This window comes from Catharus ustulatus, chromosome 31 (genome assembly GCF_009819885.2).
Source record: "Catharus ustulatus isolate bCatUst1 chromosome 31, bCatUst1.pri.v2, whole genome shotgun sequence".
NCBI lineage: Eukaryota > Metazoa > Chordata > Aves > Passeriformes > Turdidae > Catharus > Catharus ustulatus.
Genome location: NC_046251.1, coordinates 3,443,615 through 3,466,789, shown reverse-complemented (window position 1 = coordinate 3,466,789; position 23,175 = coordinate 3,443,615). Strand labels below are relative to the sequence as shown.

Here is a 23,175-nt window from a genome sequence, read left to right as displayed (position 1 = left end):
TTACTGATTTTTGCCCACTTTTTCCCATCACTGCCTTGATTTATCTCATTTTTGTCCCAATTTTGCCCATTTCTCATTTCCCCCATTTCCCCCATTCCTGACTCTTTTTGCTCCATTTGACTCCATTTCTGCCAAATCTTCCCATTTTGCTCTTTTGCCCCATTTTGCCATCTTACACCATTTCCTGTCCCATTTTACTTGTTTTTGCTCTGTTTTGTTGTTTTGCCCCATTCTTGTCCACTTGAACCCTTTTTGCCTGATCTTGCCCTGTTTTACCCCATTCCCATCCCATTCATCTCTTTTTGCCCCATTTTCCCTGTCTCTGTCCAATTTTGCCCGTTTCCCCCGTTTTTTGCCGTTTCTCCCCATTTTGTCCCATTCCTTCCCCTTTTTCTCCCATTTCCCTTTTGCCCCACATTTTTCTCCTTTGCCCCATTTCTTTTTCTCCGCTTTGCCCCATTACTGTTTCTCCCAGTTATCCCCAATTTTATCCCGTTCTGCCTCATCTTCCTCTTCCCCCCCACACTTTTCCCCCCCTTTCTCCTCATTTTTCCCCCACTTTCCCCGCGGGGTCCTCGAGGTGCCGGACCCGAGGGGGTCCCTCCCGGGGTCCAGCGGCCTCGTCCCTCTTTGGGGACCCCTGGGACTCCCTGAAGGGTGCGGGGGGGTGTCGGGGCTGCTCCCATCCTCGACCTTATCGGGAACATTCCAGGCGTTCCCGGTGGGTGACGTCGTCCCCTCTGCTCCGATCCCGGCCGTGTCCCCCGGTCCCCAAATCCCCCATGTCCCTGTGACCCCTCAATGTCCCTCTCTTGTGTCCCTCCCGTGTCACCTGGTTCCCACTCCTCGTGTCCTCCCGTGTCCCCCCCATCCCCAAAATGTCCCCCATCACCTCACATCCCCCCCATGTCCCTCCGTGTCCCCCCTGTCCCTCCGTGCCTCAGTATCCCCAAGTGACGGCGATGGAGGGCTCAGCTGGGACCGTCAAAGCTTTAGGGGATCCCCTCTGCTCCTTGGGGGGACTCGGTGGTCTTGGGGGGCCGGGGGAGCGTCCGGCAGGGCCTGGGACCCACCCTTCGGGGTTATCTCTGGAAATTCCTTCCTGATAAGACGGGATTTAAGGCGGGATTTAGGGAGGGAGCTGGAGGGAGCCTCTGGAGGGGCGGAGCGGGGAGCAGATCGATGCCCAGCTGGAGGCAAAGCCCCTGGAGCTCTCCAGATCCCCACTCCAGGATCCCAAATCCCGGGTCCTGACTCCCAGGCCGCAGGTGCCGCACCCTCCCCGTGCCCAGCGTGTGCCGCCCTCGTGCCGGGCAAGTCTGGGCTGGAGCCACCGACGGAGCTGCCACAGCACGGACTGGCACCTGTCAGACCCACCTGAACGCACCTGAGCACCCCTGAACACACCTGCACACACCTGAACTCACCTGAGCACACCTGAGCACACCTGAACTCACCTGAACTCACCTGAACACACCTGAGCACACCTGAACAGACCTGAGCACCCCTGAACACACCTGCACACACCTGAACTCACCTGAGCACCCCTGAACTCACCTGAACACACCTGAACTCACCTGAACACACCTGAGCACACCTGAACAGACCTGAGCACCCCTGAACACACCTGCACACACCTGCACACCCCTGAGCACCCCTGAACTCACCTGAACAGACCTGAACACACCTGAACACACCTGAACACACCTGAACATATCTGAACACACCTGAACACACCTGAACACACCTGAACACACCTGCACACACCTGAGCACCCCTGAACAGACCTGAACAGACCTGAACACACCTGAACTCACCTGAGCACCCCTGAACACACCTGAACTCACCTGAACAGACCTGAGCACCCCTGAACACACCTGAACTCACCTGAACTCACCTGAGCACCCCTGAACACACCTGAGCACACCTGCACACACCTGAGCACATATGAACACACCTGAACACCCCTGAACACACCTGAACATACCTGAACTCACCTGCACACCCCTGAACACACCTGCACACACCTGAACTCACCTGCACACCCCTGAACATACCTGCACACACCTGAACACACCTGAACACACCTGAACAGACCTGAACACACCTGAGCACCCCTGAACACACCTGAACTCACCTGAACAGACCTGAGCACACCTGAACACCCCTGAACAGACCTGAACTCACCTGAGCACCCCTGAACACACCTGAGCACACCTGAACTCACCTGAGCACCCCTGAACACACCTGAACAGATCTGAACACCCCTGAACACCCCTGAACACACCTGCACAGACCTGAACACCTCTGAACAGACCTGAACACACCTGAACACACCTGCACAGACCTGAACACCTCTGAACAGACCTGAACTCACCTGAACTCACCTGCACACACCTGAACTCACCTGAACACACCTGAACTCACCTGAACACACCTGCACAGACCTGAACACCTCTGAACTCACCTGAACACACCTGCACACACCTGAGCACACTTGAACACACCTGAGCACACCTGCACACACCTGAACATATCTGAACACACCTGAACACAACTGAACTCACCTGAACACCCCTGAACACACCTGAGCACACCTGAACACACCTGCACACACCTGAACACACCTGAACTCACCTGAAGACACCTGAACATCTCTGAACACACCTGCACACACCTGAACTCACCTGAACTCACCTGAACATACCTGCACACACCTGAAAACACCTGAACACACCTGAACTCACCTGAACACCCCTGAACTCACCTGCACACCCCTGAACACACCTGAGCACACCTGCACACACCTGAGCACACCTGCACACACCTGAGCACACCTGAACCTGCTTGAACACACCTGAACACACCTGCACTCACCTGAACATACCTGAACACACCTGCACACACCTGAACTCACCTGAACACACCTGAACTCACCTGCACTCACCTGAGCACACCTGAGCACACCTGAACACACCTGAACACACCTGAACTCACCTGCACACACCTGAGCACACCTGAACTCACCTGAACTCACCTGAGCACACCTGAACAGACCTGAACATACCTGCACACCTCTGAACTCACCTGCACACCCCTGCACACACCTGAGCACACCTGCACACACCTGAACACACCTGAACACACCTGAACACCTCTGAACTCACCTGAACACACCTGCACACACCTGAACACACCTGAACTCACCTCCATCCATCCATCCCATGCCTTTTTGGGAATGTTTTCCCTATTTTGCTGCAGGGTTTGTACTGGGGACAGGCCCCATTGAGGCTTGGGTACGGGGTTGGGGACAGGGTTGGGACAGGGCTGGGGCCAGGGGCTGGGGACATTCCATGGGAACGTAGGATGGGGACATGGGCAGGGACAAAGATTGGGGGACAGGGGTTGGGGACATGGGCTGGGGGAATAGTTTGGAGTCACAGATTGGGAATGTGGTGCTGGGGACACAGGGTGGTGACATTGGTCCGGAGACTCAGACTGGGGGACCAGCTGGGGACGTGGGCTTGGGTCAGGGGCTGGGAACTGAGACTGGGAGAGACCTGGATTGGGGTCGGGGCCCCAGACTGGGTGGACAAGACTTGGTGATGTGGAGTCAGGGACTCAGACTGGGAGAGCCAGGTGTGGGGACACGGCGGGGACACGGCTGGGGACACTCCCAGGGGACACTCGGTGGGTCTCCTCCTCCAGGAGGGGGCGCGGAGGGGGCGGAGAGCACCGGGACCCGCATTTTGGGGTGAGTGCACCCCCGCGCCCCCCACCCGTCCCGATCCCCGCGGATCCCACGTCCCGAAGGGGTTAAAGCTCCGGTCCCTCCCCCCGCTTCTCCTCCCCCGGCTCTGGGGTAAACCCGAGAACCAAACCGGGAACGCGCCCGGAACCCGCCTGGCCGCTCCGCCCGGCCCGGCCCGTGTGCCCCGACCCGTCCGGCCGGTCCTGCCGGGGCTGCCGGAGCCTCCCTGCCCCGAGCGCGGCCTTCGGCCTCTCCTGCTCAGCCTTCTCCGGGCTCTTCCAGCTTACTCCAGCCGTCCTCATCCTCCTGAGCCTCTTCAGCCTCCTCCAGTCGTCCTCATCCTGCTCAGCTGAGGACCTTCTCCAAACCTCTTCCAGACTTCCTCCGATCTCCTCATCCTCCTTTTAACCTTCTCCATCCTCCCTGCAGCCTCTTCAGCCTCTTCCAACCCTCTTCCAACACCCCCTGACCTTCTTCACCCGCTTTCCAACCTCTTTCCAAACTCCCTCCTATCTCCTTTCCCAACTCCCAACCTCCTCCCAGTCTTCCTCAATCCCAGCCGACCTCCTCTCCCACCTCCCGAACTTCCCAAGCTCTCCAGCCTCTTTCCCCCTTTGCTCTGCTCCCGATGTCGGTGTCCATTCCCCGGCAGCCGCTCCGGAGCAGCTCGGCCGTGCCGGGCCGTTCCTTCTCGTCCCGCTCCTTCACGGCCGGCCCGGCGCTGAGGATGAGCACGGCCCCGGCCTTCGGTCCCTACGGGGGGCTCCGTGGCGGCTCCGGGGGGCTCGGGGGCTCCTCGTGGGTCCCGGGGGCGGGCGGGGGCATCACGGCCGTCACCATCAACCGGAGCCTCCTGGCGCCGCTGGACGTGGCCGTGGATCCCGAGCTGCAGGAGCTGCGCCGGGAGGAGAAGGAGCAGATCAAGACCCTGAACGATAAATTCGCCGCCTTCATCGACAAGGTGGGGCTGGGGGGGGGAACCACCCTGTGGACTGGATGCTGAGACCTCCTGGGGCACCTGGGACCTCCTGGGACACCTGGGGATATTGAGACCCTCCTTGGGACCCCCTGAACATCTTTGGGGACTTCCTGTACCCTTGGGGACATTGAGACCTCTCTGGGACCCTCTGAGTCTTAGCTGCGACATCCCGACCACCTCTGGGGACCTCCTGGTATCCCTGGGGACACTGAGAAACCTTTCCAGGTACCCTTCAGGGACTCCCCTGGATCAGCTGGGCTCCTAAGCACCTCTGGGGACCTCCTGAGATCCTCGGAGACCCCCCTTAGGGACACCCTGAGCCCCTCCTGACCCCCCCAAGGACATTCCAGCTTGCCCCGGGACTGCAAATCTCCACCTGCCCCCACCCTTCCATTTCATGGCCCCCTCCAGCCCAAAACATTCTCCCACGGGTGATTTGGGGGTAATTTTGGGGTTCTGACTCCCTTTCCCCCGTTTCCCCCAGGTGTGATTTGGGGGTGGAGGTGATTTTGGGGTGATTTTCAGGTATGGGAGTGCCCCTGACCCTGTTTTCCCCCCAAGTGTGATTTTGGGGTGTGGGAGCGATTTTGGGGTGATTTTAGTGTGGGGGGGTTATTTTGGGGTAACTTGGGGGTGTGGGTGATTTTAGGGTGATTCTGGGCTGTGGGAGTGCTCCTGACCCCCCTTCCCCCAGGTGTGATTTTGGCTGGTTTTGGGGTGCCGTTCCCCATCCCCAGGTGCGGTTCCTGGAGCAGCAGAACAAGCTCCTGGAGACCAAGTGGGGGCTCCTGCGGGCTCAGCCCCCGCCCCGCAGCAGCCTGGGGGGGCTCCTAGAGGGCTACGCAGGGACCCTGCGGCGGCAGCTCGAGGGACTCGGGCAGGAGCGGCAGCGGCTGCGCGCAGAGCTCGGCCACGTCAGGGGGCTCGTCGAGGAGTTCAAGGCCAAGTCAGTGTCCCTGAGTGTCCCCTGAATCCCCCCAGACCCCTCCAGAGCCCCCCAAAGCACCCTTTAGTCCCCCTGGGGCTGCACCTGCTGCTGACCCCACCCAGGCCACACCTGCAGCCTCCTGGAGGAATTCAAGGCTGTGTCTGTGTCCCCAGGTGTTCCCCCACATAGCCCTGTGTCCCCATCCCGTGTGCCCTCGGCCCTATGTACCCCTGGCCCTCGATGTCCCCACCGTGTCCCTGGGTCTCCTTGTATCCTCATGTCCCCACATCCCTGGTCCAAGTCATCTCTATGTCCTCACATCCTCCCATTGCCTTGTCCCTTTGTCCCCTTATGTCCCTATATCCTCCTGTCCCCATATTCCCGTGTCACCCATCCTCATATCCCTCCCTGTCCTAATGTCCCCAAATACCCACATCCTCCCTGTTGCCATGTCCCCATCCCTGCTGTCTCCGTATCCCTGTCCTCATGTCCCCCATCCTCAAGTGCCCACATCCCCTTAACTCCCATCCCCACATTCCCCCTGTCCCCATGTCCCCCATCCCCATTTCTCTGTGTGCCCCTGTCCCCCCATCCTTGTGTCCCCTGCCCAGGTATGAGGAGGAGATCAACCACCGCACAGAGAAGGAGAACGAGTTTGTCCTGCTCAAAAAGGTGGGGGGACCCTGAGGCCAGGGGGCTGCTGGGGGGTCCCTGGGATGCTGGAACAGAGGGGTGACATTGGAGGCGTTCCCACAGGATGTGGATGAAGCCTACATGTCCAAGGTGGAGCTGGAATCACGCCTGGAGAGCCTCACGGACGAGATAAACTTCCTGCGGCAGCTCTATGAGGAGGTTTGGGGGTGCCCGGGGTTTGGGGTGCCTGGATTTGGGAGGAGCCCCCCTGCTAAAGGCACCAACCCGTGCACAGGAGCTGCAGGAGCTGCGGGCGCAGGTGTCGGACACGGCCGTGGTGGTGTCCATGGACAACAGCCGCCAGCTGGACATGGCCGGGGTGCTGGCGGACGTGCGCGCGCAGTACGAGGACATCGCTGGCCGTAGCCGTGCTGAGGCTGAAGGCCTCTACCAGGTCAAGGTCAGGAGAGCACTCCCTGCTGCCCTGCAAACCTTCCTCCTCCTCCCTGCTCCCCAAACCTTCATCTTCCTCCTTGCTTACCCCCCAGTCCTCCTCCTCTCCGCCTGCTCCTCAAACCTTCATCTTCCTCTTCTCCCTAATCCTTCTCTTCTTCCTCCCTGCCCAACCCTTTCTCCACCTGCCTGCCCTAATCCTCTTCCCTGCTCACCCATCCTTCCTCTTCATTGCTCCCTGAGCCTTCCTCCTCCTCCCTGACCCACCTTTTTCCTCCTCCCTGGCACTTCCTCCTCCTTCCTGCTCCCTAAAACTTCCTCCTCCTCTACCACATCCTGAGCCTTCATCCTCCTCCCTGCCCCATCCTCTCCCTTCTTCCAAATTCTCCTCCCTTCCTGCCCTGAGCCTTCATCCTCCTCCCTCCTTCTCAAGCCTTAATCCTCTTCCTTGCTCCCCAATCCTACTCCTTGTTCCCAAGCCTTCGTCCTCGTCCTCCCTGCCCTGTCCTCCTCCCCCCTGTGCCTCAATCCTTCTTTCTCCTGGTCCTCCTCCTCCCTGTTCCCTGAACCTTCCTCCTCTTCCTTGTTGCATCTTCCTCCTCCTCCCTGCCCCATCCTCCTCCTTCTTCCTGCTTTACAGAAACTTCCTCCTCCTCCTCCTCCTCTTCCTCCCTGCCCTGGAGGGAGCGGCTGCTGCGTGGGAGAAATTCTGGCTGCCACATCCCAGCCTGGAGCGTTCCCCCCAGCGTGGGCTCATCCCAGCCCTGGGGCACTGCGGGGCAGGGAGGGGCCCCCATCTCCATTCCTGGTGCAGATCCCAGTGCCAGAACTTCCCAGGCTCTTTCATCCCCCATTTTGGGATGCTGCTGGAAAGTGGGGGCCCTCATCCCAATGGGATCCCAGATTCAAGCCCAACTGGACCCACCACATCCAGCTGGATCATCCCTCCCAACATTGCTGCAACCTGGCTCTTTCCTCTGAATTTTTGAGGTTCTGGTGGAAAAGTGAGGCTCCCCCCTCCCCATCCCACCAAGACCCTGACTCCAAACCCATGGTATCCCAGTGGATCATCCCAACTGGATCATCCCTCCTGGCATGGCCACATCCCAGCTCTTTCCTCCCCAGTTTTGGTGTACTGGGGAAGAGAAGGGTCCCCTCATCTCCATCCTCCTGAGATCCCAGATCCCAGTTGGAACATCCTTCTTGACACAGGCAAATCACAACTCATCCGTCCCAAATTTTGGGATGCTGGGGGAAAAAGAGGGGTCCTTCCAATCTCCATTCCCCCAGATCCCAGTTCCAAATGCAGCTGCACCCACCAAATTCCAACTGGAGCTAGAGCATCCCTCCTGCCTCCACTGCATCACAGCTCTTCCCTCCCAATTTTTGGGGTGCTTGTGAAAAAGGGGGGTCCTCCATCTCCATCCCCCCAAGATCCTGACCCCAGAACCAACTGGACCTACCACATCCCACCCTGGACTACCCCTCCAAGTTTGGCCACATCCCAACCTTTTCCTCCCAGTTTTGGGGTGCTGGTGGGTTTGGGGGATGCCCCACATTCCCACCCCCTGTTTGGTGTCTCCAGTATGAAGAGCTGAAGACGGCAGCTGGGAAGCAGGGAGACGACCTGCGCCAGACCCGCAGCCAGATCCAGGAGCTGAACCGGCGGATCCAGCGCATCCAGGCAGAGATTGAGGCTCTGAAAAATCAGGTTTGGGGTCCAACCTGGATGGAAATTTGGAGGGATACTGCCTCCCCTCCCCCACACATCCCCCAGCACCCCCTGGGAACTGGATTCCTGACGATCCCTTGGGATCTCATCTGGGAAATGGGAGGAGAGAGTTATGACTCAGAGATGGGCGGATTTTGGGGGGTGGAGAATACTGGGGGAAGAAAGGGGTGAAGGATAGTGAGATATGAGGGATACTGGGGACTGAGGAATACTGGGACACAGTGACACTGGACCACAGAGGATGACAGGACATGGAATACTGGGACATGGGGACACTGAGGGGGCGAGGGATGCTGGGGATGTTATGTCACAGGGACACCGGTCCGGGGGGATCCTGGGCTCACTGTCCCGTCCTGCAGCGCTCTGGGCTGGAGGCAGCAGTGGCAGAGGCCGAGGAGCGCGGGGAGCTGGCACTGAGAGACGCCCGGGCCAAGCTGGGGGGGCTGGAGGGGGCCCTGGCCCAGGCCAAGCAGGACCTGGCCCGGCAGCTCCGCGAGTACCAGGAGCTCATGAACGTCAAGCTGGCCCTGGACATCGAGATCGCGACCTACAGGAAGCTGCTGGAGGGCGAGGAGAGCAGGTGGGAAGCCCTGATCCCAAATCCCAGATCCCACAGGTGTCCCCCATCCCATATACTGCATTCCACATCCCATAACCTCTGGGCACCCATAGCTCACACCCGGTGTCCCATTCTCCAGCCCATGTACCATGCCCTTCATCCTGGATACCATGAACATCCTGTAATCCATGTCCCACATCCTGCGGGTATCCCATAGTCCATGGGCATCCCCCATTCCATCCCCCATATCCCATGGACCTCCCATATCCTCCATCCCATATCCCATGGACCTCCCATAACCTCCATCCCATATCCCATGGACATCCCATATCCTCCATCCCATATCCCATGGACATCCCATATCCTCCTTCCCATATCCCATGGACATCCCATATCCCATGGACCTCCCATATCCTCCATCCCATATCCCATATCCTCCATTCTATATCCTCCATCCCATATCCCATGGACCTTCCATGTCCTGTGTCTCGTGTTCCATGAATGTCCCAAACCCCCCCCACTTGACCATGTCCCTTATTCCTCTGCCCCCAGAAATACTTTGTTTGGGGAACCCTCCCAACCGCCCCACTTTGTCCATGTCCCTTAATGTCACTGACCCTGTTTAGGGGGACACCTCCCTGCCCAGATTTCACTGATCCTGTTTAGGGGGACACTCCCCTGCCCAGATTTCACTGATCCTGTTTAAGGGGACACCCCCCTGCCCAGATTTCACTGACCCTGTTTAGGGGGACACCCCCCTGCCCAGATTTCACTGATCCTGTTTAAGGGGACACCCCCCTGCCCAGATTTCACTGATCCTGTTTAGGGGACACCCCCCTGCCCAGATTTCACTGATCCTGTTTAGGGGGACACCCCCCTGCCCAGATTTCCCCCCCAGACCATGTCCTTTATCCCCCCCTCCATCACTGATCCTGTTTGGGGGACCCCCCCAAAACTCCCCCAGGCTGGAGGCTGCTGTGCAGAACCTGAGCATCCACACCAAGACCTCAGGGTACCTGGGTGAGTTTGGGAGGGTCCCTGGAACACCCCATTTTTGGGTGCCCCCCCATGTACCCCCCCTCACAGCTGCTCCCTCTTCCCCACAGGTGGATTCGGGGGAGGTTTTGGGGGGGGTTTTGGGGGAGCGTTTGGGGGGGCCATGGTCAGCTCAGGGTACTCGGTGCCCCCCCCACCCCCTGAGGCCACGGCCCCCCCCCAAATCCCGCGCCATCGTCATCAAGAAGATCGAGACCCGCGATGGGAAGCTCGTGTCCGAGTCCTCCGACGTCCTGGAAAGCTGAACCCCCTTTCCTGGGGGGGGGACCCCATTCCTTGGCTTGGCCAGCTGAGCCGAGTCCCCCTCTTTCTTGAGCAGACCCTTAATCCTGACCTGCTGAGGCCCCCCTGGGCCCCACTTTCTGGGGTATCCCCCATGTCCACAAACCAACTCCCCCCTTTCCCAGGGGGACCCTCCATGTTCCCTGCCCTCCCAGGGTGTCCCCCTAAGTCCCTCCTTTCCTGAGAGGGGGTCCCCATGTCCAGCCCAGCTGAGCCCCCCTTTCCATCCTGAGATGTCCCTCCATGTCCTGGAAAGATGGGCACGTCCATGATCTGACCTGCTGAGCCCCCCTGCCCCCCTTTCCTTCCCAGGACATCCCCCAAAGTCCAGGCCAGCTGAGCCCCCCCCCGCCCATTTTCCTGGGGGTCTCTCTGTGTCCTGGAGGGTCCCTCACATCCAGCCCAGCTGAGGCCCCTGGGCCTCCCCTTCTCAGGGTGTTGCCCCATGTCCTCCTAAACTGAACCCCATTTTTGGGATGGGGGGGTCAGGACCCCCATGTCCTGACCTTCTGAACCCCCCAAGTCCCCTCTTTCCTGCCCGTGGGGGTCCCCCCAGTTCCAGGCCACCTGAGCCCCTTCCCTGGGGGCTCCTGTCCATGTCCTGGGGTGCTCTTGGGAAGGGACCCCTTGTCCAGGCCAGCTGAGCCCATTCCCTTCCTGGGAGGGGTCCCCCCATTCCTGTGGGGGTCCCCACGTTCTGACCTGCTGAGCCCCCCCTCCCTGGTGTGTCCCCCCTCCTTCCTGGACCCCTTCCCTGAGGGTCCCCAGCTCCACACAGGACACCAGGCACCCTCCACTGACAACCTGAGCCAGTGCCCCCCCAGTCTCCCCCGGAGGGCTCCAACCCCCCATTGTCCCCTTCAGGCTGGGGTGGGGACTGGGGGGTCTGGGCCTCCCCCGGGGCTCTGCTCGCTGCTGGAATAAAACCTTGGAACTTCGGGTGTGTTGATAATTGCTGGGTGGAGGGGTGTGTGCCCCAGTTTGGGATGTTGGGGCTCATCCCAGGCTGCCTGGGGTGCTTTGGGGTGCTCAGATCAGTCTGGAGGTGGTGGGATCCATCTCGGGTTGTCTGGGGCTGTTTTGGGGTTTCTGAATCTTTCTTGGGGGACTGGGACTAATTTTGGTGTTCCCAGATCAGTTTAGGGGTGTCTGGGTCTGTTTGGGGCTCCAAGAATTTTAGAGTGCCAAGACCCATCTGTGGCTGCTGGGATCAATCTTGGGGTGCCTGGCTCCCTTTCTGGGGTGTCAGGACCAGTTTTGGGGTGCCAGGACCCATCCCAGGGTGCCAATACCTGTTTTGGGTTACCTGGATCTCTCCCAGGTGCCAGAACCCATCTTGGGGTGCCCAGGTCTGTGTCGGGGTGCCAGAACCCATCTGTGGGTGCCTGGGTTTGTTTTGGACTACCAGGACTCCCTCCTGGGGTGTCTGTGACCTGCTGAGGTGCCCAGGTCTGTTTTGGGATATTTTGGGGTGCCAGGACCCATCCTGGGCTGTCAGAAGCTGATTGGGCATGTGAGGGTCCCTCCTAGGGCATCAGAACCCTTCCAGGGGTGCCAGGACTTGTTTTAGGATTCCAATCCCTGTTTTGCATGCCAGGACCCATCCCAGGATGCCAGGATCCGTTTTGGGGTGCCACGGTCCCTTCTGGGGTTCCAGGACCCATCCTGAGTGCCAGGGTCTGTTTAGGGGGTTCCCTCAGGGGGTTCCAGGCCCATCTCGGGCTGCCTGGGTCTGTTTTGGGGTTCCTGGATCCCTTCTGGGGTGCCAGAACCAATTCCAGAACCTGAGGATCTGTTTGGGGGTACAGACACCCAGCGTGGGCATCAGAGTCTGATTTGGGATCTGTTTTGAAATGGCAGGGTCTGTTTTGGGGTGTCAGGACCACTTTTGGGATGCAAGAATCTGCTTTGTGGTCCCAGAGTCTGTTTTGGGGTGCCTCTGTCCCTCCAGGGGGGCTCTGTGGGGCCCTGTGCTCTCGGGATGCTCCTGCACCCAAAAACCCCCGGCTGCCCTCTGGGGTCCCCCCACTTTGAAGCAGCAGGGACAGCGACCTGGTTTGGGGGTCCCGCTGCCCCCAGTGGGTTTGGGGGTGTCGGGGTTGTGCCTTTTGGTGTTTGGGCTAGCGGTGATAGAGATTTGGGTGCTCAGAGCTGTCCTGGAGGTCCCCAGGGGTGGAGAGGACCCTTGGTGCACTGACCCCAAAATCGATGCTCACAGCGGACTTTGTCCTGTTAATCATCAACCAGCGGGGCCACGGACGGGGCTGGGGGAGGGGGGCGAGAGCAGATTTGGGGGTCCCTCCGTGGGTTGGGGGGGGTGAGAGCAGATTTGGGGGTCCCTCCGTGGGTTGGGGGGCTGGGAATGTCCACAGGGTCGGGAGGTGTGGCAGGTTTTGGGGTGTCCCCCCCAGTTCCATCCACGGGTGGGCACGTGGTGCCCCTTATTAGTGCTGGGAGAGGATTAATTAATTAATTCACTTAATTAAGGAGTGGGGGAGAGCCTGCAGTCCCACGGTACTCGGAGCCCTCAGGTCTCCACAGTTCGCACCCCGGGAGTTTTGGGGAGCTTTCCCAGATTTGCGGGGGGTGGGGGGAGGATCCCAAAGCTGGGAAGGGCTCCCTTAGACCCCCCGCCAGCCTCCCCAAATTCTGGGGAGTCCCTGAGCTCCTCGGGGGGCCCTGAGATCCGGGGGTGGGGGGAGGCTGAGTTTTTGGGGGGCCTTTGGGGTAAAGGGGGGTGCCTGGTCGGGGGATGTCTCAGCCCTCACTTAAGGGGGTGGCATCAGCGGGAGGGTTAAATCGGGGTCACCTCCCTGCGCTCCCTTTTCTGTCCCCTCATTTCATCTCCCCCCCAGTCTCCCCTATTTTGGGGGGGTCTCCCCGGGGTCCCCCCCTGCTTTCTGGGGGGGCGGGGGCTGCTTTGGGGGATTACAGGGTTCTTTGAGAGGGAGGGGTTTGAGGACCCCCCGAGCTTTCCCCCAGCCCTTCAGAGCCCTCCCGCCCCGCTGGTTTTGGGGTTCGCGGACGCTGGAGGGCGGCAGAGGAGCGGGAATGGACCCGTGGGGGGGGCGGGATTTGGGAGCCCCACGGTCTTGGGAGGATGAATGGGGAATGGGGGGTCCCCTCCCGGGCCCGGCTCCACGGAGAATTTGGGGGCTGGGGGGATCTGATGGGTTTGGGGGGGTCGGGAGTGGGGTCTGGGGTTGGATCTGGAGGTTCCTGGGGGGGTCAGGGGGTGAGTTTGGGGATGTCTGGAGCGGTTTGAGTGTTGGGGTCTGTGGGGGGGTCTGGGGGTGTCTGTGGTGGGCTAGACGTAGATGGGGGGGCTCTTGGGGGTTGGGGGGATGTGGGAGCTGGGGGCTCAGGGGTTTGGCTGCGGGAGCCTGGAGGGATCTGGGTGATTCCGGGGGGGCCGCGGTTTGGGGGGGTTGAGCCCCACGGACCCCCCTGGTTGGAAATTGGGAATCGCGGAGACCCTGCAGGGAAACTGAGGAAGGGATTGTTTGTGGGGGGAGCTCGGTGGGGCCTCCCCGGGATGTCCCCTCGTGCCACCCTCAGTGACGTCTGGAGTGGGAGAGGAGCCTCCTCCCATAACCCCTTCAGTGCCAGCACCCCCTGCTCGCTTCATCCCCCTCTGCATGAAGGGGGACCCCAAATTAGGGGGGGGGGGGTCTGCGGGGGCAGGGGATCTCTTCCCACCGCGCTGGGACATTGCAGGGGGATCTCGGGGGTCCCGGGGCACCCAAAGGGTCCTGGGGGATTTTGGGTTTATTCCCCCCATCACCCAAACCTCCCAGGATGGAGCTGCGGGTGCTGGTGGTGCCTGGGGAGGGAAACTGAGACTCAGGGACATTCCGGCGAGCACTCCCCCTCGCAGGATATGACCCCGAACCCGCTCTGGGGGTTCATGCCCGGGACCTCGGGGCTCCCCCAGGGCTGGGGGTGCAGGCTGAGACCTGACCCAGCTCACCCCAGGGGTGGGGCCGTGACTCACCTGCCTGCTGGGGCCCCTTCCCGAGGGCCCGAGGGTTTGAGCTCTGAGCCTTTTGGGACATTGGGAGAGAGGTGGGAGGGGAGATGCGGACACTGGGGTCCCTTTGGGTCCCTTTTGGGGGCAGACTGAGGGGTTTGGGGTGCTGGGGGAAATGGGAGTGTCTGGGGATGGGATCCTCTTGGGACTGGGGGCGTGGGGTGAGAGGTTTGGGGGTGCTGAACCATTGGGGAGTTGCTGGGGCCTCATGAGGGGTGATGGAAGAAATAGGGGAGCCCCTGCCCTGCAGGAGTCCCCCTGTGTCCGAGGGTGAGGTCAAGTCCAGGGGACTTGGGTGTTGGTGTCCCCCCAGATTTTCCCTGCTAGGGAGCCTGAACCCCCATTTCCACCACAGAGGGTCTGTCCAAGCTCAGACCCCCCAAATCCACCTCCTGAATGGGCTCTTTAACCCCAAAACCCAGCTCCCCATGGAAGGGACCCTCAAAATTCAGCTGCTCAGGTGGGCACCTCCTCACATAGACGTGTCCAGGCTGTTTATGGGGGGTCTCTGCCCCGTATTGGGGGCTGGTCCCTTTGCAGCCACCTGGGTGGGGTTTTGGGGTGCAGTGACAAGCCAGGGCCTGCCGGGGCAATTAACTCCTGTAATTAGCGTCGGGAGGAGCCGCCCAAACTCTTGATACTTTCACACGCACACCCCTGCACTCCTCCCCTCCCAGCACCCCAAACCTCTCCTGGCTCCTGAACATCCCCACAACCCCCTGAGACTCTGCGCCCCCAGACCCCATTTGGGGTCGGTGCTGCCTTTTTAATGGGGGCGAGGTGTGGAGTGGGCCCGGGAGTCGGGGAGCCCCCGGGAAGGGGGGCTGGGGTGGCTTGAGGTGTGGTCTTGATTTTGAGGGCCTGGTTGGGCTCTGGGGCACACTGCAGCTCTTTAGAGGGTGTTCTGGATTTGGGATCCCAAGGGATTGGGAGGGAGGGATGCAGGGATGCCCTGGGGGCAGCCCAGCTGTTTCCCACTCCCAGGAATCTGGGGAGGGGGTGATGCTGCAGCTGGGAGCCCCTCAATCCCCATGGTTTTCCCTCAAAAACATGGGATCCTCTCCACCTTAAGCACGCACCTGACCCTTTTAACACTGAATTCACCCCATTTTGCTGTCCTTGTTTGCCCCCCACGAGGGAAGAAACAGGGGGACCGGGGTGTCCAGTGGGTTGTTATTCCCATGGGATATTCACGTGGATTCCTGTGGCTCCCGCAGGGTCAGCCCTACCCTGTGACCCCCAGAAGGGTCCTCAGCCCCTCGTGGGGATCCTGCAGGGGCTGTCAAGTCCAAGTTGGTGCTCCTTCCTGGGGCTACCTCCCTGATGATCCCTAATCCTCATTCCCTGGGGTGTTTCCCAGGGCTGGGGCTGGGATGAGCTTTCCTCGTGCCTGGGCACGATGCAGGGTCCCATCCCTGGGCAGGGGGACAGCAGGAGAGGTGGCACTGATGGCATCACAACAGTAACGAGAGCCAGCCTGCTCCTGGGGGGTTGTGAGTGCTGGGACGGGGGTGCCATGAGCTCTGGGCTCCTGCCATGGATCCTGGGGCAGTCCCAGGGTACCGCCCCTCTTCTGCAACACCTGCTTTGATCTCCCGGGACCCACCTTGTTGTTCCAGCTGTCACCATTCCCGCTCCCAGCCCTGCAATTTCCCGGGTCGGCAGCTGCCAAAGGAGCAGCCAGGAGTTTCCGGATCTGATGTTTTCCCAGTTGAACCCAGTCCCAGCACAGTTTTGGGCTGAAATGGGCTGGATTTGGGCTCTGGTTCCGCTGCACATTTCCCTGGTTGGGACTGCTGGCCATCCATGCTGGTGGTCCCTTCTCCCGTGGGATACAGGGGGAAGCAGTGGGATCCAGTGGGATCTTGGGCTGCTGGATGGGTGATGGTGGCCAGTGTTGGGTGGGTGACGGTGACCAAGAGCGAGCAGAAGATGGTGGCCAGCTCTGAGTGGAGGATGGCCCTCCATGTCAGGGTGAGTGGGTGACAATGTGTTGGGTGGGGGGTGGTGGCCAGTGTTGGGTGGTGACGTTGCCTAGCACAGGATGGGTGATTGTGGCCAGCACTGACTGGGTGACAGTGGCCACCCTTGGGCCCTCGGCTTTGCTCCTGATGCATTCCTATCTCGGCAAGCGCTGGAGCATCCGGGATGCTCCACCTTGGAGCTCAGGAGGGATTTGGGACCGACCCCGTGTCGCAGGGCGGGCCAGGGCTCTGCTGGCCCAGCAGCTGCTTGGGCAAGTGCCGGGCTGGCTGCGGGCCAGCGGCGGGGCCAGGAGCTGCTGCTGGAGCCACCCTGGGAACTCCTGGCAGGAATGCTCTCCGCCCCAGCTCCAACAGGTTCATTCGGTTTTGGGGCAGATCTGCCGGTTGCGTAAGGTCAGGAGATGCCGCCGCCGCCTCCTCCCTCTGTTCAAGCCGCTTCTCTTCTCCAGCTGGAAAAGTGGGGAAGCCCGGAGGGTGGGAGAGGGTTTCCAGGTGGGGTTGGGGTGCGCAGGACGCGCATTGTCCAAAGGGAGCATCAGCTTCCCTGTTCCCTGCACTGCAAGTCCCCTGGGGCTGAACATCCTGGAGATTCAGGAATTCCCGATGAGATTCAGGAGGAAACACCGGGACGTGCACCCAGACCTAGATTTACATATTTTCAGTGAAAAAAAAAAAGCCGGGGGTGAACAGTCTCAGAGCTGAAACTGGTTCAACAAACCTCTCCCAATGAACGGTATAATCCAGAGCTGGATTTTATTGGCAGTGTGAGGCTGGGGGGAAGTTTTGGGACTTTTTATTTGTTTTAACGGTGGATCCTCAGTGGAGGCAGCTCAACACCTCATTTGAATAGAAATTTAAAGCAATTAAGCAATTAAATTGCGCTGTTTTAACAACGGGGTAGGCTGAGAGTGGCTTTGCTGAGTACCACATGCTGTGGAGGGACTGGAGACCCACAAGGACTCTCAGGAAACATCCCAAAATCCCTGGAAGATTTCTCAGAGGAGGGATGTCATCCTCCTAAATTGTGGGGCAGGAAACAGCCTTGACCCTGCTGGGGTGTTGCGCAACACAGATAAATTGAGATATTTTAGTCTCTGCAAATCCCAGTGTGTCCCACCCAGCTCAACCTATCACTCAGAGGAATCCAGAATGACTTCAAAATCCTTTCAGAAGGTTTAAGAAGGTTTTAAAACCATCTTTATTGACATAAAAGTAGTTTTAAAGCCCTGCCAAACACTAATGCTCCCAGTTGTGAAACACTTTGGACAGCCCACGTCACCTCTCCACGGAGCAGGAGGTTGAAACGGAGTGCATCTGAGGGTGTGCCTGGGAGCCTGGGTTTTTGTTGGAATTCAGTGAACCCAGCCCCTGTTGTCAGGCCGAAAATGACAGATTTAGCTAAAACAAGGGTTTCCCTTGAGGGCATGACACATCAGAAAGTTCACGGGGCTTTGTGATGGGTGTCAGCCCAGGGAATTTGAGTTGGAGTTTGGCTCCAACACCAACAATACTTTTGTTTTCCTTTGCTCTCTGGGGAGTGTTTGCAGGCAGGTCATGGTTGTGGCAAAGTGAGGAGGGCGTCCTTCCAAACCTGAAAACAATGAAGAGAAAGAAACAACCCCCCAAAAATGACATGTCCACTCCCCCTGGCACCGACCAACTCCCTGCGCCCATAAAAAGGGGAGACCCAGCAGCAGCTCCCACAGCACCTGGCTCCTCTTGCTTCCCAAGCTCCAGCCTCAGCCCTCTGCTCAGAATTTTGTGGACCCTCCACCATGTCTCGCCAGTCCTGTGCTCTTGGCAAGGGGTTCAGCTCCAGCTCTGTGTGTTTTGGGGGCAAGAACAAGGTCACATTCGGCTCCGGGCCCCGCGGAGGATGCCGAGGATCCGGCGGCGCTGGCGGCTTCAGCAGCAGGAGCCTCTATTCCCTGGGGGGCACTAAAAGCACCTCCCTGGGAGGATTTGGGGGGGCTGGTGGTGCCTGCAGAGGATTTGGTGGCCAAGGAGGCTTCGGCTTTGGGGCTGGAGCAGGACTTGGGGGTGGCTTCGGTGCAGGGTGCTTTGGTGGAGGCCTCGGCGGTGGCTTCGGTGGCTTTGGTGGAGGATTTGATGGGGGAGTGGGGGGCCAGGGCTTCCCCCCGTGCCCCCCGGGTGGCATCAGGGAGGTGACCATCAACCAGAGCCTGCTGGCCCCCCTCAACCTGGAGATTGACCCCGAGATCCAGAAGGTTCGGACACAGGAGCGGGAGGAGATCAAGAAGCTCAACGACAAATTTGCCTCCTTCATCGACAAGGTTTGGAGGGGCTTCACTCTGGGACTGTCTCTGGAGGGTGGGAATGACTGGAGATGTTCATCCAGGGGCACCCAGATCTGGGAGTTCCCAAATCTCCATAAACTGAAGGTATTTGGGGCTGTTTTTGAGGGGAAAATGGGCTATTTTATGGGGAGCATTAGGCTACTTTGAAGGACAAGGTGAAATTTTTGGGGTGTTTGGGGCTATTTTAATGGGATTTTGGGTGCTTTAGGCTTTTAAAAGAATATGTGATTTTGTGAGATTTGGGCTATTTAAAAGAAGGTGGGATTTTTTTGGGAATATTTTAAAGGAGATGTTGTGATTTGGAGTGTTTTGGGCTATTCTTGAGGAGAAGACGGGATATATAGTGAGTTAGGCTATTTTTAAGGAGATGGTTGGACTTTTTGGATATTTTGGTCTATTTTGAAGATGTTGTGACTTTTTTGGCTATATTGAACAAGAAAGTGCCAAACCCATGGAGCTTGTTGTGTTTCTCCTGTTTAGAATCTCCAAAATTGGGAAGGGTCGTGACCCCTTCTGCCCACTCACCCCATCCACTGTGCTCCTACCTGTCCTGTGGGATTGGGCAGTCATCACAAATTAAATGGGAATAAAATACAGAAAACACATGGGGAAAAAATCAATAAAAAGATGGGGTTTTGAAGGAAGAATTTCTCTTTCCCCACCTGTTTAGGTCCGGTTCCTGGAGCAGCAGAACCGAGTCCTGGAGACCAAGTGGGAGCTGCTGCAGCAGCAGGCTGGTCCAACGGGGGGCAGGAACCTGGACCCCTTCTTTGAGACCTACATCAGTGGGCTCAGGAAGCAACTGGATGGTCTCTCCAGTGAGAAGCTCCAGCTGGAGACAGAGCTGAAGAGCTTCCAGGACATGGTGGAGGACTTCAAGACAAAGTAGGTTGTTTGGGATGTCTGGTGATGAATGAACAGGGAGAAAAACTCACTTCAAGCAACCAAAAAGAAAAGAAATATTGATAATAATTTTCAATACTGATTTTTTTTCCTGATGGTTAGAAAGCATAGCATGTTTTGGGGAAAGTGAGTTTGGATGAAAAGTGGTGCTTTTTCAAGGTATTTCTCAACTTTTCTCAGATTTTCTCAATATATTGCTAGAATTGTTCTTCTTCTTGATGGAGGATCCTCCACTCTTTGTCTTCCTCAAGAAGGAATTCCTTAAGAATCAGTGACATTAATGAATTAATCAGGTGCTAAACCCAACTCTAATTTCCTTGTGGATTTCCTCACAATTCCTTCACTTAATATCATTCAGGATTTGAGGATTTCTGTGGAAGGTTGACATGAAGTAAAAAAAGAAGAAAGGAAAAAGAAAAATTATTTTTCTTATTTATCATAATATATAATTAATTTTAGTCTAAAAGTAAGAACATAGAATGTGTCCAGTTGGAAAAAGTACAACAAAGACTGGAGAAATTAATCCACTTGAGGAATTACAAAAGATACTGGGCAAGGAAGTCTGGGAATCACTGGAATCCATAAGCCTGGGATCAACCAGAGATTGTTGGGTGAAAACTGACTTTATATTTGGAGGAATGCATCTGGAAAATTTGGGTCCATTTGGGATTCTGGGGTGTCCTATGCAGGGCTGGGAGCTGAACTCCCTGTGAGTCCCAAGTCAGGAGATACCAGAGGGGCTGCAGGTGTTTGGATCTCATGGAAGGAACACCAGGATTCACTTCAGCAGAGCCAGAATTCCTCTTTCCAGGCTTTCCTCACCCAGGCACTGGAGATGCAGGAGCCAGGGCTTGTCCTGAAAGGCGAAGTGCAATTCCCTGTCCATAAATCTCCCTCGTGGCAGATCTATTTTTGCCGAGTTTATGAGTCTGAGGCCAACAATGTTCATTAGCCTGAGCCGGAGCCAAAACAAGCAGCCAGATTCCATCTCCCTCCTTCCCATCCACAGGTACGAGGAGGAGATAAACAAAAGGACAGCAGCTGAGAATGATTTTGTGCTCCTGAAGAAGGTGAAGTCGTTTTTCTTTATCTAAAGGGACTCCAGGAGAGCTGGAGAGGGACTTTGGACAATGGTCTGGAGGGACAGGACACAGGGAATGGCTTCCCATTGCCAGAGGGCAGGGATGGATGGGACATTGAAAAGAAATTCCTCCCTGTGAGGGTGGGGAGGCCCTGAAATGGATTTCCAAGAGAAGCTGTGGCTGCCTCATCCCTGGAAGTGTCCAAGGGCAGGTTGGAGGGGGCTTGGAGCAGCCTGGGACAGTGGAAGGTGTCCCTGCCCATGGAAGGAGATAGAATTGCATTTAAAGTCCCTTCCAATCCAGACCCTTCCATGAAATTTTAGATGAACTGGTGTGTGCCAGGCAGGCTTTCTCATCCCATTTCTGCTGCAGGATGTGGATGCAGCCTACATGACCAAGGTGGAACTCCAGGGAAAATTGGATTCTCTGTCGGATGAGATCAACTTCCTCAAGTGTCTTTATGAGGCAGTGAGTGCTCTGGGGACACCGGGGTAGGGGAGGGTTGTGGCACCATAAGGAAGCTCTGGAAAGGCTAAATCTGGATTGGGGATCACCTGCAGGAGCTGTCCCAGATGCAGAAGACTGTGTCCGACACCTCAGTGGTGCTGTCCATGGACAACAACCGGAACCTGGACCTCAACAGCATCATCGCCGAGGTGAAGGCGCAGTACGAGGAGATCGCCAACCGCAGCCGGCTGGAGGCTGAGTCCTGGTACCGCTGCAAGGTGAGGGTGGCACCTGCTGCTGGGGCTCTCCAGTGTCCAAGGGGGTGGAAGAACTGCTGGTAGCAGCTCAAACCATGACAAGATCTGGAATGCTGCTGGTGCTGGTCCACCCAGAGTGGACCTGGCCCAGACGTGCTCTCCTTGGCTTCCCTGCGATGGTGCGGGAGCAGCTGAGGCCACAATGGACTCAACGTGCTCTTCCTGCTTCACCCCACCAGTACGAGGAGCTGCAGGCAACCGCGGGCAAGCACGGGGACAGCCTCAAGGACACCAAGATGGAGATCTCGGAGCTCAACCGCATGATCCAGAGGATACGGGCTGAGATCGAGAGTGTGAAGAAGCAGGTGGGGGTTATGTTTTTTGAGCAATGGGGACGACCTCTTGGTCATGCCCATTAGAGCTTCCCTGAAGGGAAATAAGTGTGGTGGGAATTATTGGGCATGGAGGGACCTGGGAATAGCTGAGCCTGAGTGGGTCTGGCACGTGTTGCCCAGAGAAGTTATCCATGGAAGGGTCCAAGGCCAGGTAGGATGTGGCTTGGAGCAACCTGGGGTAGTGGAAAGTGTCCCTCCTCATGCCCCAGATCATCTTTAAGTTCCTGTCCATCCCAAACCATTACATGTTTCTCTGCTCTGGGATCGTGGTTTCATCTCTCCCCGGCTGCCCCCACCCCACTCATCCCGCCCGTGTCTTGCCCTCCAGTGTGAGACTGTTCAGACGTCAATTGCGGATGCAGAGCAGCGCGGGGAGGTGGCTCTCAAGGATGCCAGGGACAAACTGACCGAGCTGGAGACAGCTCTGCAAAAAGCCAAGGCTGACATGGCCCGACAGCTCCGGGAATACCAGGAGCTCATGAACGTCAAATTAGCCCTGGATGTGGAGATTGCAACCTACAGGAAGCTGCTGGAGGGCGAGGAGTGCAGGTGAGTGGGATACAGCAAGAATTCCAATGTATCCTGATCGATCAATGGGAAAAGTGTGTACCATCATCTTCACAAAACATTAATGGTGGTGTCATGAGCCAGGGACCATGGTCCTGTGCTAGGCCAGAGGACCAACCCTGACTTCATGGAGCTGGACCACTCCAGATGCTCTGGATCTCACACTCCATCCCTTTTCCTTGCAGGATGTCTGGAGAGTGCCAGAGCTCCGTCAGCATCTGTAAGTACTGTTCCCACGGGAGGGTGGCAGGCTGGGATTGGTGCTCCCAAACTTCTTGGTGGCATCAGAGGTAACCTGGTGCCTTTTGTTCCTCTCTGCAGCCGTGGTGGGCGGCAGCAGCTCCGTGGGAGGTGGATACGGCAGTGGATTGTGCCTTGGAGGAGGAGGAATTGGCTTTGGAAGCGGGAAAGGCAGCTGCAGCACGGGCGGTGCTGGTTTATGCTTCAGCCTGGGAGGGGGTGGATTTGGTGCCGGGAGTGGATTTGGCTCCCTGGGTGGGGGATCCAACTCGGTGGTGGTGGGGGGATCTGGCAACCTCCTGAAGAACGCTGGCCCCGCTGGCCGCAGGGCATAGGAAAGGAATCAACCCCCCAACCCCGGCACCCAGAGGAGAAAGGGAGCGAATTGCACGATGACCCCCCAGTGACCACTGAGTGGTGAGCACTGATGGCACCTTAAACACCGCTCAAACTGTGGCTGGGAGACAAACACGGCCAAATCCACCTGCTAAGGACTGAGATTCCCAACGGCAGCCAAGAACAGCTCAATCCCTTGTGCTCCTCTCCAGTGGCTGGACATCAAGGTGCCCAGGTCTCCT

The 23,175-nt window shown here is 58.0% G+C and overlaps 2 protein-coding genes across 2 annotated transcripts; both read left to right on the top strand.

Annotated features, from left to right (window-relative positions):
• The first annotated feature begins 3,934 nt into the window (after positions 1-3,934).
• KRT8 (keratin 8) lies at positions 3,935-11,250 on the top strand. The gene is given in 10 exon segments (XM_033083147.1): positions 3,935-4,712; positions 5,468-5,676; positions 6,270-6,330; positions 6,415-6,510; positions 6,587-6,751; positions 8,330-8,455; positions 8,836-9,056; positions 10,000-10,055; positions 10,142-10,245; positions 10,247-11,250. Coding segments are annotated over 10 exon segments (1,461 nt in total). The 5' UTR covers positions 3,935-4,379; the 3' UTR covers positions 10,337-11,250.
• A 6,913-nt stretch (positions 11,251-18,163) lies between these two features.
• Positions 18,164-22,932, top strand: LOC117008983 (keratin, type II cytoskeletal 4-like). Its single transcript, XM_033083127.1, has 9 exons — positions 18,164-18,682; positions 19,377-19,591; positions 20,619-20,679; positions 21,064-21,159; positions 21,252-21,416; positions 21,635-21,760; positions 22,119-22,339; positions 22,543-22,577; positions 22,679-22,932. The coding sequence occupies exons 1-9, from the start codon at positions 18,164-18,166 to the stop codon at positions 22,930-22,932; spliced, it is 1,692 nt and encodes a 563-aa protein (XP_032939018.1).
• Positions 22,933-23,175: the final 243 nt, after the last annotated feature.

Bases quoted from the DNA above. Each gene is read 5' to 3' on its own strand.
- LOC117008983 (XM_033083127.1), top strand. From the start codon at position 18,164: ATGTCTCGCCAGTCCTGTGCTCTTGGCAAGGGGTTCAGCTCCAGCTCT. The intron at 21,160-21,251 runs GTGAGTGCTCTG...GATCACCTGCAG, and splicing joins TCAAGTGTCTTTATGAGGCA to GAGCTGTCCCAGATGCAGAA. The intron at 22,340-22,542 runs GTGAGTGGGATA...TTTTCCTTGCAG, and splicing joins CTGGAGGGCGAGGAGTGCAG to GATGTCTGGAGAGTGCCAGA.